At 40.2% G+C, this 19,113-nt stretch overlaps 1 protein-coding gene across 1 annotated transcript; it reads left to right on the forward strand.

Moving 5' to 3' along the window:
- The first annotated feature begins 10,276 nt into the window (after nucleotides 1-10,276).
- On the forward strand, nucleotides 10,277-18,066 carry RER1 (retention in endoplasmic reticulum sorting receptor 1). The gene is made up of 7 exons (XM_057382770.1): nucleotides 10,277-10,541; nucleotides 13,651-13,736; nucleotides 14,252-14,356; nucleotides 15,211-15,310; nucleotides 15,828-15,906; nucleotides 16,013-16,148; nucleotides 17,003-18,066. The coding sequence occupies exons 2-7, from the start codon at nucleotides 13,656-13,658 to the stop codon at nucleotides 17,090-17,092; spliced, it is 591 nt and encodes a 196-aa protein (XP_057238753.1). The 5' UTR covers nucleotides 10,277-10,541; nucleotides 13,651-13,655; the 3' UTR covers nucleotides 17,093-18,066.
- Nucleotides 18,067-19,113: the final 1,047 nt, after the last annotated feature.

Consider the following 19,113-nt stretch of genomic DNA (forward strand, 5'->3'; position numbering starts at 1 on the left):
TTGCATAGCCAGGAGGATTTTGTGGTTTTGTTTTTCTTTTTTTTCTCTAAACTTTCTGTTGCACTTAGGGCAACAAGAGAAAGTGTAATGTACCCAGTGCTATGGTTTGTGAATTCCAATGTTGCAAATTTCACAGTATAAATAAACAGAACCCAAATCTAACACCTTTAGAATCTTCACAGAATAAGCCAAATCAGGTGTTTCTGGAAGAAAAGTGATTTTTTACACTTGACTTCCCTCTGCTTGGAGTGACGGTGGTAGAACTTGTTACTCCGGGACCAAAGTAATTCCCAGGTTAAAGCAGCCATTCAATCAGCCTCTTGAAAAAAATCAGGAAAAAAAAATTTAAACATTTCTGCATCTACCATCTGCTTGAATACTTTGAAAAATGGCTTTGCGTGGACATAAAAGCCTACATGYCTGAATATTTCCGATTTTCCCTGAAAGCAGCACTCCCACAGTTTAAGATCCTGTCGCTGCTGTATTTATGGGACCAGTTTCACATGCCAAAGTTGTTACTGAAAATATGTGAGGTACCAGCAGCGTTTCTGACCATCAGTGAAGGGTATAAAGTCTGGGGTCCAGATTTAAGTATTAGGCCCTATTTCATTATTGGTAAATGAATTAGGTCTGCAGAAATTATTAACTTGAACTCTGTTGATCTTATTGCACACCACTGTGCTTTGCCTGAATAAAATAACTGAACAGAAACCCCAGAAGGGAAAGATTTATCTTACAGAATTGAATCAATGTCAAAAATTATTTTGTTTGTATTTATTATAAGGAATTCAGCACTCTGCTAAAAAAAAATCCCTGCCTGTTTGTATTACAAAAGGCTGTTTCTTACACTCTCAAGTTATTTTACTGCTATGCAAAGATACTTTTTTTATTTTTCGGTTAACTAGAAAGCTGAGCAGTCAACTAATCCATTATCTTTMCTCACCATGCTGGCTGCTCGAAGCATCTCCTGCTCTATATTGGGTGTCAGACCCAGATTCTGGCTCCATCTCCCTTAGGGAATGGCAAATCAGCCASAGCAAATCCAGAATTGCTAATGACAGAAACAGGAGATTTCAGTTCCCAGCTTCCAGATGCAACATATGTCAAAAAGATAGCTTATACACCCAGAGCCAGGGAGAGAAAACAGTTTTGACATTTTTGTTTGTTTGTGCTGATAGGTTTTAAATCTTAATTAACTCCAAATATAAGGAAAAAATTCACCATGACAGCTATTAGATGTTCAGTATATTAAATTTACAGCTGGCTATCCAGCAGAAAACATACATTAAGCATCATATTGAGAACTACCTCTCCAACAACTCAAGTCTATTAGATTGTGTCTGACTGGAGACAGAGCTGATAAATGGGGATTTCGAATTAATTTCGATCACTTCTTGTGTTTTCCAAGTCTTTTGAAATGCTGCACAAACTTAGAGCASTGACTTTCCTAATAAACAAAGAATCAAGTTTCACAGCTTCAAAGAAATATTTCACTGTAGGGTCTATTTTATCTGGTTCTGTACTTMAAATAATTATTGTAGAGTATTTACAATTCTGACATCAGCTATTATCCTTGACAAGGAAAAAAAGAACAATGTTGCTATAAAATATAGAGAGACCCAATGCTGGGTGAGATTTTTGAAACAAATTACCATGAGATTTAAAGGTTCCTGGCTCCTTCAAAGTACTGATACATTCAGCAGTTTCCAGGTACTTAAATACTTCAGAAACCAATTATTAATTTAGGACCACAAATCAGTGTTTAGAAGGATGATTKTCATGGTCCTAATTACTGAAGACAGAACTTGTTTTATTTCCCTGACTAGAGAATCCTTCCTTGAGCTGGAAACCACCAACTGGGGCAGGGGAGGGTAGTGAAAAACCTGAGCTCTTTAAAACCTCAATATTATACCATAAAAGTATATTTGACAGTCACGAAAAATACCTCAGCATCTAAAAATGTATTTTTACCACTTGGTTGTGTAACATTTGTATGGTTGCTGTAATTTATGAAGCTGTCAGATTAACTACCTGGTTTTAGAATACTGAATTTATACATTAATCATGGSAAATACACATTGAAATGGGAACTTCCCCACAGCTTGTACACAGGATTTAACCATTTTCCTCTGTTTCTTCCAAATAACTCAAAGCTTGTAGCAGAATTGGATARGATTTGGTGGTTTCTGGTGCCAGCATGGATTATCAGACCACAACTATTCAGAGCTGATGGCCAAAAAAAAACAACAAATAAATAATCAGTTATAAACTGTATATGAACAACCTCTTACTGTTAGTGTGGCACAATGTTACAAGTTCAAACAGAGTTTTAAAGTCAAATATAAAACACTGTTAGAGTACTTCTTCCTCAAAAAAGCAACAGAACACTCCATTTTGGCTGACAGCATTCAATACAGGAAGGTCAGTGGCTGATGATGATGATGAAGGGTAAAATTAAGAAGCTTAAAAAATATGACTCAGGTGAAAGGAAACCTCAACCAGATCAGAATCCAATGAATGGAATGACCTGTTGTAGCTTTGTTATATCCTTCATAGCATTTGTGGTGGGTTGCCCATGGCTGGTTGCCAGGTGCCCACCCAGATGTGCTCCCACTCCCTCTTCTCAACAGCAGGGAGGAAAATAAGATGAGAAGGCCCATGGGCAGAATAAGGACATGGAGAGCATTTACTGATGGCTACCATGGGCAAGACAAACTCAGGGAAATCATTTGTTGTAAATTAATTTATGCTTGTTTTTCACACTTCTTTCCCTACAAATCCTCACTGTTGTGCAGTGGTAAAGCAAACCTGTCTTCCCAGAGGGTTGGGAAGACTTTTATTCATTCCCTTTAAGGCCGTTTCTTCACAAAAACCAAACTATCTCTCTGCCTGAAGTAATTATCTAGATGTTTAAACTGAAATCCTGTGAATAACCTCAACTTCCACCAAAATGCATTTTAAAACGATTCAAAAAAACAATTAAGTTTTTGCAATAAACAGGAATATCATGCTTTCTTAATGCAGAATGTAAATGATTGCACTGCTGAGAAAAGGGAAAATTAAGTCTTCTAAGTACCCAATGAACAGGAGTGGAACAAATTTTCTCTCTTCAAATATATCCTTATAGTAATCTGAAGAGAATACTCCCATGATTGTGTAGCGATTTCTTCAAGACCTATTCAATTCCTTATTGTTCAGCTTACAGTGCCAGAAAAAAGGGCCTGTTAAAGTTAACATCTGCTAACTAATCATGGAACAGACCATCCCAACATTCCACAGGGTTTGAACATTGCTATGAATTTTGATTACTATCAACTTTGGCTGGATTAAAGAAGACTTTACTGTGAGACTTTTGAAACCTATAAAAACTTATTCCTTTRGAGGAAACGCTTCTAAAAAGAAACATTTTCTTTCTGGGTTCAGAAAATGTGACCTAGCAGTACAAGCATGTCTAGTATTATGGGCAGAAATAAATCAATCAGGTGAATTACAGTCCTCTGATTTTTTTTTAAATTAAATATTTCATTTTGAGAGCGTTAACATCCCACAGTAGATTCTGACATGCAAATATTCTTTGGATGCGYTGCCCCACAGATCAATTCTTCCAAATTCCATTCCAAGTGTTTTGCTGCCTGACACTGACAGTGCACTCATAATGCTGGATTTGCAGATTTTTGGATTATTTCCTTTGAGGTGACCTATTCATATCTGAGTGAGGTGATCCAAGATGTCCTTCTGAGCACCTCTTGCCCAACTGTGCTTGGTTTGGATCTGTGTGTGCTGTGTAAGTCCCTCCCCACAGAAATCAATTGGATTAGATGAGCTTTCTATGAAGCAATGGATTCCATATCTTTGCATTAGGATGGGATTCATTTGTACTCTGTGCTTGATAAATTACAACCTGCTGAGCAATTCTTTACTKTTTCCAGTGTGTAATGTGTAATTTACACTACCTGGGATTATTCTCTGGCAAACATACAAGCCATGCATGCACACCCAGAGCTTGCATTTTTCCAACTTGTCGATTCCAAAATACTTTCATTTTAAAATTAAAAATCCACAGTATTAAATACAAAACCCACTTCGTCATTGCAGGAATAAAAGTTCATCACAAGAACACTGGACACCTCACTGTACTTCTGCATGTAATGGGAACGAACAGCTCCCTCCCTTCAGGAAAGGTCTCTGTCCCTCTTGCTCCAGAGAACCATGAGTTCTGGGAGAGCTGAGCACTCAGAGGATGCTGAACACCACAGTCAGATCATACCCATCAAAAGGACAGCCACAGCATTATGTCAAGCTCCTGTTAATAACTGGGGAGCTCGATGAAGGGACGTCCCAGCCACTGAGCCCATCACACGTCACCACCACAATTGACCGCGGCGTCCCGTCTGTCCAACACGTCATTTCATTTTAAAATTAAAAATCCACAATATTAAATACAAAACCCACTTGGTCATTGCAAGAATAAAAGTTCATTACAAGAACACTGGACACYTCACTGTAYTTCTGCATRTAAYGGGAAYGAACARCTCCCTCCCTTCAGGAAAGRTCTCTGTCCCTCTTGCTCCAGAGAACCATGAGTTYTGGGAGAGCTGAGCACTCAGAGGATGCTGAACACCACAGTCAGATCATATCCATCAGAAGGACAGCCACAGCATTATGTCAAGCTCCTGTTAATAACTGGGGAGCTCGATGAASGGACRTCCCAGCCACTGAGCCCATCACAGATGTCAYCACCACAATYGACCGCGGCGTCCCGTCTGTCCAACACGTCATTTCTCCCCTGCCCCTTTAACAGAAATACACATGGAACTCAAATTTCGACAACACCACAGCTAAATTATAAAGAAAGGATTATTTCAGCCAATTTTCAATAGCAGAGTGGGTGGTCCTCRAGGCTTTTTATAAATACCCTTCCAACATTTGTGTGAAAAGTTGAATAGGAGACCACACAACAACCAAGGATTATGTGGCACTGCTCTAAAGGGGAAAGGGAAGAGAATCAAACATTTCTTGTCCAAGGTTTGTTACTGTGGGATACTATTATGTGAAGCCCTTCAGTTCATATAGAACATCGCATTAAATTACATGGCAAGAATGAATAACTGCTTTGTCACATACAGAATCACACATTATTTTGCTTTTTAAAGATTGTGAAAAGTGAAATAGTGTACCAAACTCCATTCCAAAAAGCTTTGGTTATTTAAATCCAGTCTGCATTTCACCCAAGGTATTCCCTTTGCATAAAAGTTTCAAGGTTCCTAAGGCTGCAAAGCCAAATACCACAGAAGTTTAGGTATGAGCCAATTAAGTTTCCAGCACTGTTAAAACTGGACACGTAACTGTGCAGATCAGTCTGACGTCATAATGAACAYGCAGTTTACAGCCACCATTTCACTGACATTAACTGACAGCAGAGTCCACCAGGAATGGAGAGGTCATGGTCAGGAATACTGGTTTCAGTTCCTGCTGGGAGAAAGAAATATAGGATTGTATATCATGGGACACAGTTCAGTTACAAGATACATGTAAAAATCATCTTGAAGACCAGAGCTGGCAGTGAAAGTTGGTGTGAATTGTTCCATATTACTGGAAGACTTTAGAGTCACAACTGACACAGTAATAATCAGACAATGGTCAAATTGCAGTCAAAAATCCAGGTATGGGAAGAAAATGAACTCAGTAACAAACCTCACTGGTTTTACATGGTACTAAATCCTGTTTAGTTCTCAGGCAACATTCTCCCAATGTCAGAGTGCACAAGAGACTAGAGAATAAAAGATATTTAAAACCTAAAGTATTTGTTCTTCTGTTAAGTTGGATATTTGGATTTTTATCTGATAACAGCAGAGGTACCAAAACCAGGACTCCTGTAATTCCCAAGTGTGTGTGAACCCAGCTGAAGCTCCAGATGGATTTATTGGCCAAAGCTGTAGCTCTGTTTACACCTTTGGCAGCTCCAGATGTGCTGAAGGTGACAACACAGACATGGCAGTTCTTTAGAAAGATACTTCTGACACTTTGTGCTCTGGTCTCTGCCTTCCATCCCCCAAAGCACAGGATGTTTTCCTCAGCAGTTATCCCAGCGTAGCTGGACTGATGGTAAAGAAATTGTACAACTTCCAGGCTCCACTGGCATTTCACAACCTCCTCTGCCACAGGGGAAGGGATTTTAAACAGCAGCCAGCCAGTCATACTCCTGGATGGACAGAACAACTGGAAGAAGGTCTAGAAAASACTCATTGTCACTGGAATGGTATCTAATTTATAAACTGAAATCCCAGGGGCCTTCATTTTGCATCATGCAATGGGATGCAGCCAAGTTCTGCTTCMTGCAGGGAGGGAAGGGGCCAGGGGGTATAAAATATGCCACCTTTCCCAGAGCTTCCTTCTCACTACCTGTGAAGCATTGTGCCTGCTTTCAATCACTTCTGCTGATTGCCTACTATTAATGTCACTCATTCTTTTAAGCAATTAAGCCACCTCTTTCTTAGATGTGCCTTTGTCTCTCCCTGGCACATTTCCTTGTCTAATCCTCTTTTCCAGATGGCATAAGGACGCGAGATAAGTGTTGCTAAAAGTTGCTTAGCAATGCAACACATGCAAGGTTTGGAAATGCTGACGTCCACATAAGCACTATCTCTACATCACACATTTCTGCAGAGAAACAAAGGCGTGAACACCCGCAGTGACACGGGGGCCTCCAGAAAAAGAGCCACCGGTGCCCAAAGGGAGCAGGGAGAGGGAAAAAGGYAAAGCTCCAAGCTCCCAGTGATGGGATGAGTTATGCTGTGGGGTGTCTGTTTGTGYTTGGTTTGGATTTTAAACTAGACGTGGAAATTCTGCTTTAACTGTATCAAAATCCTCATGTTTTAGCAAGGCCTTGTATTTTCTGTGATTCAGAGACACAAAGCCACTGCAAGCTCCTGATRGAGACCAAGCCAGAAATGGATGTCCCATCCCTAGGAGTGTCCAAGGCCAGGCAGAACAGGGTTTGGAGCAATCTGGGATAATGGAAGATGTCCCTGCCCATGGCAGGGGGTGGAACTGGATGGGCTTTAAGGTCCCTCCCAACACAACCCAACCCAACCCAACCCAACCCAACGCAACCCATTCTGGGATTCTGCGAAGAGTTCATGACAAACAGGAACTGATAAAAGCAAAGCTGTTTATCATCAGCTTGGTATCAACACTACAAATCCTCCTCTCCTAAGAATCACTGATAGGGAATTCATTCCTGCAATTGCACCATGTAATTGTGGATTGTTTCTAAACTCTGCAGTAAATGTGTTTATATGGAATTTATTTAAACTACAATTAAATGTTACGGGTAATAAATAAGAACATTTAGTACATGAACAGTAGTAATTTCACAGGGTCATATTATCATATTAATTCATTTCTGCGGCAGCCTCTGAAAACAGGTTGGCATGACTCATTTTATGTTTGAAAAACCTGAGATGTTACGAATTTATTCATCATGGGGAACAACTTTGAAACAGCCAGTTCTAAGAAAACAACTGAACAGTAGTAAATTAACTACAGAAATTCACATGTAGCTTCCCTCAGGGTAGTCTCTTACTAACCAGAATTTAGTGGTCCCCTCCAGAAACCATTAAAATAGAGCTCAACGCTTACTAGTGGGGAGATTCATTCATGGTCTTTAAACCAGCAATAGGTTTATTTATATTTTAATATCATATTTCCTTATATTGTAATCATAATAAAGATTTAGGAAGATTTATTGTATCTTCAAATGTCTTATTACCCACTCACAYGCAGCCTAATTCTAAATAACTGGAATTCCAGAAATTTAACTAATTTGCACTGAACTGAACCCACTAGGAGTGTTCTGAACAGGTATCTTAGATGGATTCAGGGGGAGCAGAGCCTGCAGGTGAGGAAGCCCAGAAGGTTGGGCACCTGTTTGTGTGGTTAACAGGTGTGTCAGACAGCAGGGCTTCCTCAGGGAAGGAGGACAAACCACACACAGCCAAAGCACACGAGGAAGCAGCCAGAGATTGGAGAGCGCAGGGAGGAAATATTTTCATGACAAAAATGAGTGTTTTCCTTCATTAACCTCTGTAAACTTYATTCATGTGTCATTGTTTCCTTTCGTTCTCAAAGCTGTGCACATATAAACGCACRAAAACCAGACTGGCCACCACAGCTCACTGGGGGCATTTTAAAATTATTTTTAAAACCAGCTTTCAGACACTTTGTTACATGTTCCCCATTACTAAATTATATTTTCCGTCTTGTACTTCTTCACAACATTTTTACCGATTTTAAAATCAGTTTTATTGCCAAAAGGGAGATAAATCAGAGTTGTTTCCTGTTATCAGGTCTCTGCTGATAGTTGTGATTATTGCTTGTTTGCTGGACATTTAATCGACCTGAAGGTYCCCAGACTGCAGCGTGCTGTTAACTGACAGCATCCACTCACTAAAAGAAATTATCACTTGCCAAAGATTGATCTAAAAATCTGGCCCTGATATTGCTGCAGCTGAAACTGAGGACAGATTAAATGTTCACGCCATGGTTCAATTCTGCACCCCACAGAAGTAATGCTGGGATACCCTAGAGCTTGAAATATCTGCCCRTGTTTTCTTGCTCCAGCAGATTACTTTAGGATATTCATGGTATTCTTTCAGTATAGGAAAAACCCCCAGATTTTTTTTTCAAGATTCCGACAGTTTTACACAATTTTCAGGCATAGAACTATCTGTGAGATACCTGGGTACGCCGACTGATGAGGAACAAATTTGGGATAAYCTGACCAAGGAAACAAACTTCAAAATCTCATGTGCAAAACCCCACGTGGACAAAGACAGAATTCCCAGATCCTTAACTTAAAAATTTGCCCTTTTTTGGGCAAATTGAACCCGGTTTTACCATTTGTATTACAACAGGTTTGTTTCCCCTGGGTTGCCTAGCCACAACTCCTCTAATGATGATCTTTAAGGTCCCTTCCAACCCAAATAATTCCAGGATTTTATGATCCTTTCCCATATTTCCTGTTAGCTCTACCATAAATCTATGATAGTCTGCTAAGTAAATAAATATTTAATTCCAAACAGGTTAAAAAAAAAGGACTTTAACACATTATTTTGCTTGAAAAAAAGTATTTTTTATCGTTTCATGTTCAGCTATATAATTTTCTAAGCAGTGTATGTTGAGGGATCAGTTATATTAAGGGAGTGTATTTAAGTTACAGATAAAATATATAATTATATGTATGTACACTTATGTGTAAATATAAGTAAATATATATATATACAGTTATATATTTTTTATTTATTAAACAATCATTATATATTTTATACAAATATATTAATATGTTATATTGTTTATTTGTATATTATTTAATTTTAAACGTATTTATTTTATGTATAAAATAAATAAGTATATACATATACTTGCATAATATAAATACTAAATCAATAGATTTTCAGGCGTGTCAGGATTTTTTTTTTATTTTTTTTTGCATCTTGCCACTTTTGAGCACGTATTGAGTGGAAACTTTAGGACAAAACGCTGCAGCCACTGAGCCTGAAGMATTTACGGATTCAGCCCCAAAACAGATGCTGGAGAGACGCCCAGTGGTGCCCACGGGCGGTACAGAAATGTGAGGAACAGCGGTAGCAGCAAATCCAGAGAAAAGAAATTATGAACCCTGGGGCTCGTTTGTCACTGTTCCYGTTCCACGGGAACAAACGCCCCTCAGCACGTCTAGGGATGTTTGTGTTACCTCATTTTCCAAGTAACGAGTCTTTCTTGTATTCTCCTATGAATTTTGATTCCCAAACGTTCGTGTGTTCATGGAATAAAATATAATGAACACATTAAAACTTTAAATCCTTCACCAGCTTTGGCCTCGTCCCGTGAGGCGGTTCTGCTCGGCTCGGCTCGGCTCGGCTCGGTTCGCCCGCGAGCTCAGCTCGGCACATTCCGGCTCGGCTCGGCAAAGTTCGGTGCGGGCTCGGCTGAGATCGGGTTCGGTTCGGTTCGGCTCGGGCTGGGTTCGGCTAAATTCGGAGGGGCTCGGTTCGGCTCGGCCACGCCCCTAACCCCGCCCTMAACCCCGCCCTCAACCCCGCCTCCCAGCCCGCCGCCGTCCCGCCATTGGCCGCCAGCCCGCGCCGGCCCCCAGCAGCCGCTCCCATTGGCTGCGCGAGCACGGGGGGCGGGGCCGAACGCCCGCCTCAGGGTTGAAAGGCGGGCCCGTTCAGTGGCGCGCGCTCCGCCCCGTCTGCACTCGGTCCCCGCCGGTACCGCCGGATCCCCGCCCCGCTCACGGGCCGCACACACCTCCCCGCTCTCCGCCGGTACCGCCCGGCTCACCTCCCCTCATACCCTCACACATTTCCAGCCGCCCCGCCCTGCGCGCGGCCCCGCCCATTCCCCCGGGGGCCAATAGCGGGGCCGCACCGGGGCTGTGCCCGCCCCCGACCCCGGAAGCGGAAGTGGATCCCCGCTGCCGCCATATTGGGTCTGTGGAGGGGCGGGAGCGGAAGGCAGGACCGGCCCGSTGGCCTGTGAGTACCGGGACCGACCGGGGCTGGAATGGGGTGGGAGCGGGAGCGGGCACTGCGCCTCCGGGCCGCTGGGCGCGGCGCTGATACCTCCGGGAGGGCGGGCAGGAGTCTGGAGCGTGTGGCTCCTCCGGGAGCGCGGGGGCTGCTGCGGGCTCGGCGCTCCGGCCGAGGCCTCCCGGTGCTGGTGTCTCCCCTCTGCCGGCCCGCTTCTGCATTCCTTTCCTACCCAGCGCAGCTCCTTTCCGTTCATTGTAGCGAGTGTCCCAGCGCGCCGGGGCTGAGCAGTGCCCGGGCCAGGGGAAGTCCCCGCTTGCGGGCACAAACGGGAATCGCAGGTGTTGCTTAGCTGCTATTGCAATGGATAAAATTAAACACTGCCTTTTTTTAGTGTAGAAAACCAGTCCGAGCAACCARTGGGTTGTTTCCCCGTGGTTGTCCATTCACCCACTTCTTAATAAATCACCTTAGTGTGTTGCTTCTCAAAGACATTCCCTTTATGAGACAACGTAACCTGAATGAGTAATGTGTTTTGGCTGGTTACCTGCTTCATTTACCTTTTACATTCAAGAAAAATCTATACAATTAGAGTTGTCTTCAAATTCTGTACCTTTATGTGATGATGTGAGGCTTAAAGTAAATAATTTTACTGCCCGAGGTTCTGCTTTTCAGAACTCAGTGATCAGTGATGTTTGTAATGAAATTACCGTAACAATTGTGGGGACAAGCATAATTGTTAAGGCCATGCCTTTGCYTACGTGGTGTTTTCAGCAGAGAAAACTGCTTTAATTTTGTTTAGTTTTAGCAGCAGCCTCGGCTCTGCTGGTGACAAACCATTCCCTCGTTGGTTGTTGTAGTCTGTGTGTGTCTTGCTGAGTGTTGGCTGTGCTGGAGTGGCTGAAGGATGTGAATGTGCTGAGCAGTGAATCTGATGTTACCTTTACAAGAGAGATGCAGAGAGACTTTTCTCAAGGGCCTGGAATGACAGGACAAGGGGGAATGCCTTAAAACTGATAGAGAATGGGTTTAGATGGGGTTTTGGGAAGAAATTCTTCCCTGTAAGGGTGAGAAGGCCCTGGCAGAAGTTGCTCAGAGAAGCTGTGTCTGCACCATCCTTGGAAGTGTCCAAGGCCAGGTTGGACGGGGCTTGGAGCAATCTGGGATAGTGGAAGGTGTCCCTGCCTGTGGCAGGAGGTGGAACTGGGTGATCTTTAAAGTCCCTTCTAACCCAAACCATGATTGTGAAAGAGAGATTGCAACTGTTTAGGTTTAATTATTCCCTTAAACCAATAAAACCCAGTGTTCTTGACCATAAACTACCCTCAGAACAATGCCAAAGACTCCTGCTCTTGATAATTGTTCATTGCAGGTGTTCCTTCGGCAAACTTTTAATGTGATAAGAAATATTACCTTAAATTTTGTGTCTTGTGGTAAAACTCAGCCCATGTGAGATTTCTCCTTAGTAGAAGTATTGTATTTCTTGGCCTGCTGTGGAAAAACTGTGTATGATAAACGATCATACATAATCACATTTTTTAACGTAATTTTTTACACCAAGCAAGATCCCTGCTCCAGGGTGAGGATCTTCAGTGATTTTCCACATATTTGCTGGGAATGTATCTGTAGAATTAATTTTGAGACTGTGAGAGTTTTCATTGGTCTCTGTTAAATTATTCTGTGATTCTAATTAGTTGAATAACTTTTTGTTACAGCTTTATACTTCAGGACATTAAAAAAAACCCCACAAAATAAAGCACCAAATGATGTTCAGCTGAGAACACTGAATAATTTCGGTCCTGCAGTGAGTGGGGAGAAGAATAATAACTTYCTATTGCCTGTAATGGAAAAGGTTATATTGTATTACTTTCTACTTCATTCTTTTCTGTTAGTTATAGCTTGAATTAAAGTGGACTCAGTTCCTGAAGTCTCCTAATGAGTTCCCTTAGCTTTTGAAGTGTAACAGGACTTCTTTTTTCTTCTTTCTAATTATTCCATAGGACATAGCWTTCAGTTGTTTACAGAAAAAGCACACAACTTTAAGGTTTTGTGCCTCCTCACATTGTCCTTGGTCTTAAATTTTCTGCAGCACTCATTGTATTGCAGCATCTAAGACAATTCGCTTTATTTTAATTTATGAATGTTTCWTACAGCTTTATTGTCCTCTGAGGCTCTAGAGTAGGGCTGAATGTTCTCCCAGTATCCCAGAGTTACATAGTCCCACCCACAGATGAGGATTCCAGGAAGTAATGCCAGGGATTGCTCTTGGTGATGTGGCAAAATGTTTCAGCTTAGGATCCACTTTATTTGGCTTCTATCTCGAAGGCAGCTGTAAAATGCAATTACACTTGACTGATAAGGAAAAYAAAGCTCTTCAATTGGTAGCAGAAGCATGTACTGAAAAATAATCCCCTTGGGTAATTTTTTTTATTTGAGTTCAGGCTCTTGGTGCTTTGACTGTACAGTTTTGCTCAGGCATAAAACTTTCCTGTCACTTCTTAGCTCTTGGTGTTCAAGTGACAGAGAAACTCATTGAATGATTCCAGCGTGGGCAGTGTTTTGGGTTTGGTGCTCTGCAGAGTTCTGAAATCACTGGTGTGTGGAGTCCTGAACTAATTTCTTCACTATGTAGTTACTCAAATCCTGTAGTTACTTAAAATCCTAAGCAGCTTTAAAAAAAATACATTTATTCTGGTTTTGTTCTTTGCTTTTGGAGAATGAGTGGTAAGAAGGAGGTACTGCAGTTCATGTCTCACTGCTTAGGGCTTGTACCTCAGCCTGTGCCTTAGCAAAGTGACCATGTCCAACCATGCTCTTCCCAAATTTGTTATGGATTTTTTGATTTCCTTCCCTGAAATGGACTGGATTGTGTTTTGCCTTTGTAAAATACTCTGTTCTTTGCTTTCTTGGATAAGGAATTTTAATGAATGAAATTTAACAATTTCATGTTGGCATAAATGTGCTCTTTTTAAGAATACTTCATTCAAAGTTTGTTTCAAACAGGGCAAGACAAAAGAATATCATATGTGAATTCTGGTTCAGAGAGTGTGCTCTCAACCTCCCTGAGCTTAGATTTTGGATKTCAATGTTCCCTTGTCCTGTTTTGTTTCCACAGCCACCATGTCAGAAGGGGACAGCATTGGGGAGTCTGTGCATGGAAAACCTTCGGTGGTCTATAGATTTTTCTCAAGACTTGGACAGGTTGGTTTTGTGAAGGATTTTTCTGACTCCTTTAGAAGCAGCTTCTTGAATTCACTGGTGGTTGGATGGTTTGCTGAAATGCCAAAGTGGGTATAGAATATTTCTTTTGAAGCCTTTTAAAATAGGTAAATATCTATAATAAATGGCTTATTGGAATATTTAACTGGGCATATATGTGACATTCCACAGTAGAAATACATTGTTACTGTCAAAAATGAGGAGTGAGTTTAGATTTCATGTCAWATTCATCTTAATGAAAGTAACTTGCATAAAATACTGAAAATTTAAATTGCTTTACAATGCCCCAAGCATTAGAGATTACCTTTTTGCCTTTGTAAAAATACAGAAGCTTGTAAGTATAGCTGTGTATAATTTATTTGTAATAAGGAATACAAATGTTTCATGTTATTCTCTTTCCCAAAATACTCCTCCCAAATGCTTYCTTTTGCCCATGCTGCCTTGAAATGAGCTTCATTTAAGTATTTTACAGCTGTGCACTTTGTGTTTCCTCCTAGATCTACCAGTCCTGGTTAGACAAATCCACCCCCTACACCGCAGTGCGATGGATTGTAACGTTGGGGCTGAGTTTTATCTACATGATTAGAGTTTATTTACTGCAGGTAAGAAAACTGGATTTGATGTTGAAGTAGTTCTAGATATTATTGCTGGTTTAATTTTGATTTTAAGAGTGCTTTTAAAGTGTGGTGTTACTTTGGAATCACTTGTGGTATCGTTCAGCACATCTAGAAGGTAAATTGTGTAGTTTCAAGAGAGAACACATCCAGTGGGTGTGGAAGTCGCTGTTGCAGCGAATAAAATGTGTGAATACACAAGGACATTCATCTGATGGCAAKCTGATGAAATCAGAAAATTAACCTCTGAAAACTGTTGTAATTAAGTTTTTACTTTTCTATTAAAGCTGTGTAWCAACGTGCTCAGAGCCAGGGGTTCTTTTCTGTCACACAAACCATAAAGAATGGCTTTGTCAGCATTTCTCTYACTGCAGACCAGTGGCAGACTATTCCCCACTAATCAGATGTTTCTGTTCCATGCCAGTCTGCAATTCAGTTAAGAACTAGGGAATTGTTGCTCCCAAAACCTGAAGATTATGGAATATGAAAGGCCTACAGGTCATAGTAATAGGARCATTTTAGAGACTGAAGGCTGCAAAGATGATTAAACAAATAATGTTTTGATGCTCTTTACTAATTTTGAACCCTTGAACAGAGAGAACCTGGATGCCTTACCAAGATTTCATATTCAATTTGTCGCTCCTGTCATGTTCTAAGACTTGTTTTAATCAAGTGAGAATTTCTGATATTTTTACAAGCCCAGAAACCTTTCAGTTAATGTGAGCATGTAGAAAAGCTTCTCAAGGCAGCAAAAAACCTGGGTTGTTTAATTTTGTTAAAGAATCAGTATCAGAAAATGTTTTTCAGGAAGACTTTCCCTTTGTCTCTTCCTCCTTGTGCAGGGTTGGTACATTGTGACATATGCCTTGGGAATCTACCACCTCAACCTCTTCATAGCTTTCCTGTCGCCAAAGGTAGACCCCTCTCTAATGGAAGATTCAGGTATGAGCAAAAGTTCCTTTTTACCAACATTTTAAATTGGGTCAAACTTCCAGTTCCTTTTGTCTGATACAGTAGTGTAAAGATAATGCGGTTTGAGCCTTACATTGCATTTTTTCAGACCTGAAAGAATCTGTACAACTTGACATCAAGAGTTACTATAAAATTTGTCCTTTTTCATGGGACTTGGAAAAATTCCAGTTGTACTAGTTTTCTGTGATTTGAAAGGAGACTTGTTACTTAAGCTCTCCTAATAGTAGCTCAAGTGACCTGACATTCCTATTCCCTATTTTCTTTAAAGGAATTTAAGTTTCTTTTAAGGAAACTGCGTGAACTTATATTAAACCAGCAGTTCTAACAGGGATCTATGTGTAACAATGGAAATTGGGTGTGGTTTTGTTTTGTGATTGTTTTGGCTTTTTTTCTTAAAATAGAAAGTAAAACAAATCTGGAGTCTGAATAGTGTAGAAAACTRCTGTGAGGAGGTTTGTGGTTTTGGTTTCTTTTCTGTTATTTTTAGATGATGGTCCTTCCTTACCTACAAGGCAAAATGAAGAATTTCGGCCTTTCATTAGAAGGCTCCCAGAATTCAAATTCTGGTGAGTGGATCCATCTGCCTGTGTTCTGTTTTTGARAAACATAAATATCTGCATGACTTTAGGGGTAGTTGGGCTTGAAGGATTAATTATTACTGCTGTTTTTCAGGCACTCTGCCACTAAAGGAATCCTGGTTGCTATGGCTTGTACATTCTTCGAGGCTTTCAACGTTCCTGTGTTTTGGCCAATTCTTGTGATGTACTTCATTATGCTATTTTGTATCACTATGAAGAGGCAAATCAAGGTGAGATCTTGGCAGGAGCAGAGAGGAGCATTTGTGATGTCAGGATTTACAGCATTGCTCCAGTCTGGCCATGCAGTGGAGCCCTTCAGGGGTTAAATGTGCTGCTCACATTTATTTTACTGAGGAACTTGAGTAACTAGGGTTATTTGAATTATTGGTGTATTTGAACATTAGTTGTTCAGATGGGGCATCTTTACAGTGTTGAGCAGAATTTACAATACTTTGTCCTTTCTGTCAAAAGGTTTTTGACTTTAGAGTGCAATACCAGGTTTTTATGCAGTTTTTTTTCATCCACTTCCTGTGGCTGTTTTGGATGTGGAGGTGTTGAACCATCTCTGGTGGGTGAAAAAGGAAGTTCTCACAGGTGGTGTGAGAAAGTAGATGGGGTAAAGGGCAAGAACATGGACAAGGGATTCAAACCACTTTAACAAATTACTTATGGTTTGTTGGCATTTTWAAAAAATAACTAATTTTTTTCCYAGACATTCAGAATTTTAGACAGGTACTGTGATTTGAATCAAAGATTAAAGGATAGGAAAGAATTAGCTCTCTCCAGTTTAATGTGGTTCCCCAATCAGTAACCTTCATTGTATGTACAAATCATTGGCTAAACCCAAATCTGAGATTTCTAAAACTGCTTTCATACTCCTATTTAAATTTAAATTGCTGTAGGATTAATGGTTTCATTATCTTTACTAAGAACTCTCTTTCTAGCGGACTCAGTAATTCACAATGTGCATTATAAACCATTTTTTCTAAATATGGAATATTAAGAAAACTTAATATCTTAAGTTATATTTTTCTAAATATAACTTAAGTTTCTTGCCTCAACAACTGCTGTTTTCTCTTTGCAGCACATGATAAAGTACAGATATATACCCTTCACACATGGCAAGAGGAAATACAAAGGGAAAGAGGATGTGGGGAAGACCTTTGCTAGCTAGAAGAAGCAATCAACCTGTTGACCAATTGTACTGCTCACTAAAGGAACGATTTTGAGCCATTGTAACAATGCCTTTTTTCTTCATAAAAGTGATTAACAGAGTGGTGACAAAGCAGTTGAATTTTCATTTTACGAGGATCTTGCTATTTTTATCTGAAATATCAGTTTCTTGAGGAAACTGGCATTCTAACCAAATTGCATTGAGTTTATTCTCTTTTGTAAGAAGTTGGAGAAACTTTGGATAATCCCATGGATTTGGGATAACGTATTTCTTTCAAGATCCGTTGCACTGGAGAGGTTAATGGCCTAGAGTTGGATATTTTTACATAGTTCTCCTGCTCAACATCACCCTGAAGTGCTGTGCACATCTGTGGAGGAAAGTGTAAGCTGGCACACGTGATGCTGTTTTCTGCTTCATGGCCGTGTGCTGTTTTCATAGAAAAATTCAGTAGCCCTAATTAGATGCAGAACTTCAGCCAGTTTCCTAAATGCATGGTATTACTGAATTATAACCAAACGAGTATAGATAGGAATAAAAAATTACTAAATTATGGGGTTTGCAGTAGGGCAAAAATACTCATTTAGCTTCTAAAGCAACTCGGTTGTGTTGGGTTTTAATGCCAGTTTCACTGTTCCATCTCCCAGCAGATGCTAAAATTTGGCTCTTTCGTGATGACTCAGAACTTTGTTCAAATTCTATCACAATTTCCTTTGAGGACCTGGAATTATAAAAATATATATTTTAATTGTTATTAGTTGGAGTTTCTTTCATACTTAATGGTTTCTTGAGTAATTGAAGCTGACTTCATGCAGCCCCACAGGATGTACCCAAACTGGCCAGAACAGACAGTGGTGGGGGTTTTAAACAGATTTTCTTTTTTTTATGGGGGGAAAAATGAGAGATAAATGACCTGCATGTAAACTTTTTCATGTGATACAACTGCAGTTTTATTAAGTGACTTTTTAATTCCAAAATTTATTAAAAGACAGTGTTCCCCTTTACTTGTTCTCTATCTTTATATATCTCTTGATCTAACAGTATTTATGACTCCTTTTCAATAATGGTTGCCCTCAATTTACCTTCATGAAATGCTTTTTCAACTCTTCAGGGAACATTCACTTGCAGAAGGTAGGAAAAGATTAGGTTTTGGAAGATTTTGAATGGAATTCAGCAGACAACTAATTGGAAAATGTATGTAGGAACCTTTTTCTCTGATCTTTGTGGAGCTCTGGAATTCAGTAATCCTGGGAAAATGACAGGTAGTTTTAGCTCACATGGATCTGTGGCTTTTTTGTTTGTTTGTATGTGTTTGTTTTATTAGCAGTGTGGAAACTAAGAATGTAAACAGTTAAAATAAGGGAAACAGTATCCAAACTGGGCCTTATAAAAGTACCAGTTGTGGATGCTSGTGGGTTGTTGCCAAATTCTGAAAGTTTTGACTTGGAGAAGCTGTTTTTAGGGTTGCTGGAGTTTCTGAATGATAAAGACAAATCAGGGAGAAAAATATGTTTATTAATATTAAAATTACCAACTGGGATGGTGCTTAGTAAACGAGAGTGSTAATGACATCTATTGCAAATCTACATTTTTACCTACACTTTATTTTGAGGTTTGGTTTGGGCAGGTTTGGATTAGTGGCTTCCTCTTGGGAAGGCAGATGCCCTGTATGCAGTGGGATTATGTGAAAAGTTAGACTAAATTTACTGGGGTTTTTACAATGCTTGGAGATTTGTTGACTGGATAAACCAGGATCTTTGTAGCACAAAGACCTGTCTTAAAAGTGCTTTTGGTGTAGCCCACCTGACCCTGCCCCCCTGAGTCCACATTGAGTGCCATTTGTGAAAGATTTATTGAAACTGTAATTTATGATGCACAGAGTGGACCACCTGGATTTTTCTCCCCACCTGTATTGGAAAATACAGATAAATTGATTTTCTGCATCTTGTATATTAACAACTAATAATCTTTTCCCCTGTGCTTCAGGGACATTGGCAGCACTGCAGGGCTTTAGAAAACACTAC

This window comes from Malurus melanocephalus, unplaced genomic scaffold (assembly GCF_030028575.1).
Source record: "Malurus melanocephalus ecotype Western Australia unplaced genomic scaffold, MMel_1.1 scaffold_587, whole genome shotgun sequence".
NCBI lineage: Eukaryota > Metazoa > Chordata > Aves > Passeriformes > Maluridae > Malurus > Malurus melanocephalus.

Excerpts from the sequence above, each read along its gene's own strand:
- RER1 (XM_057382770.1), top strand. The coding sequence starts at position 13,656 with ATGTCAGAAGGGGACAGCATTGGGGAGTCTGTGCATGGAAAACCTTCG. Across the intron at positions 15,311-15,827 it reads CTCTCTAATGGAAGATTCAG|ATGATGGTCCTTCCTTACCT; the intron begins GTATGAGCAAAA and ends TGTTATTTTTAG. Across the intron at positions 15,907-16,012 it reads CTCCCAGAATTCAAATTCTG|GCACTCTGCCACTAAAGGAA; the intron begins GTGAGTGGATCC and ends GCTGTTTTTCAG.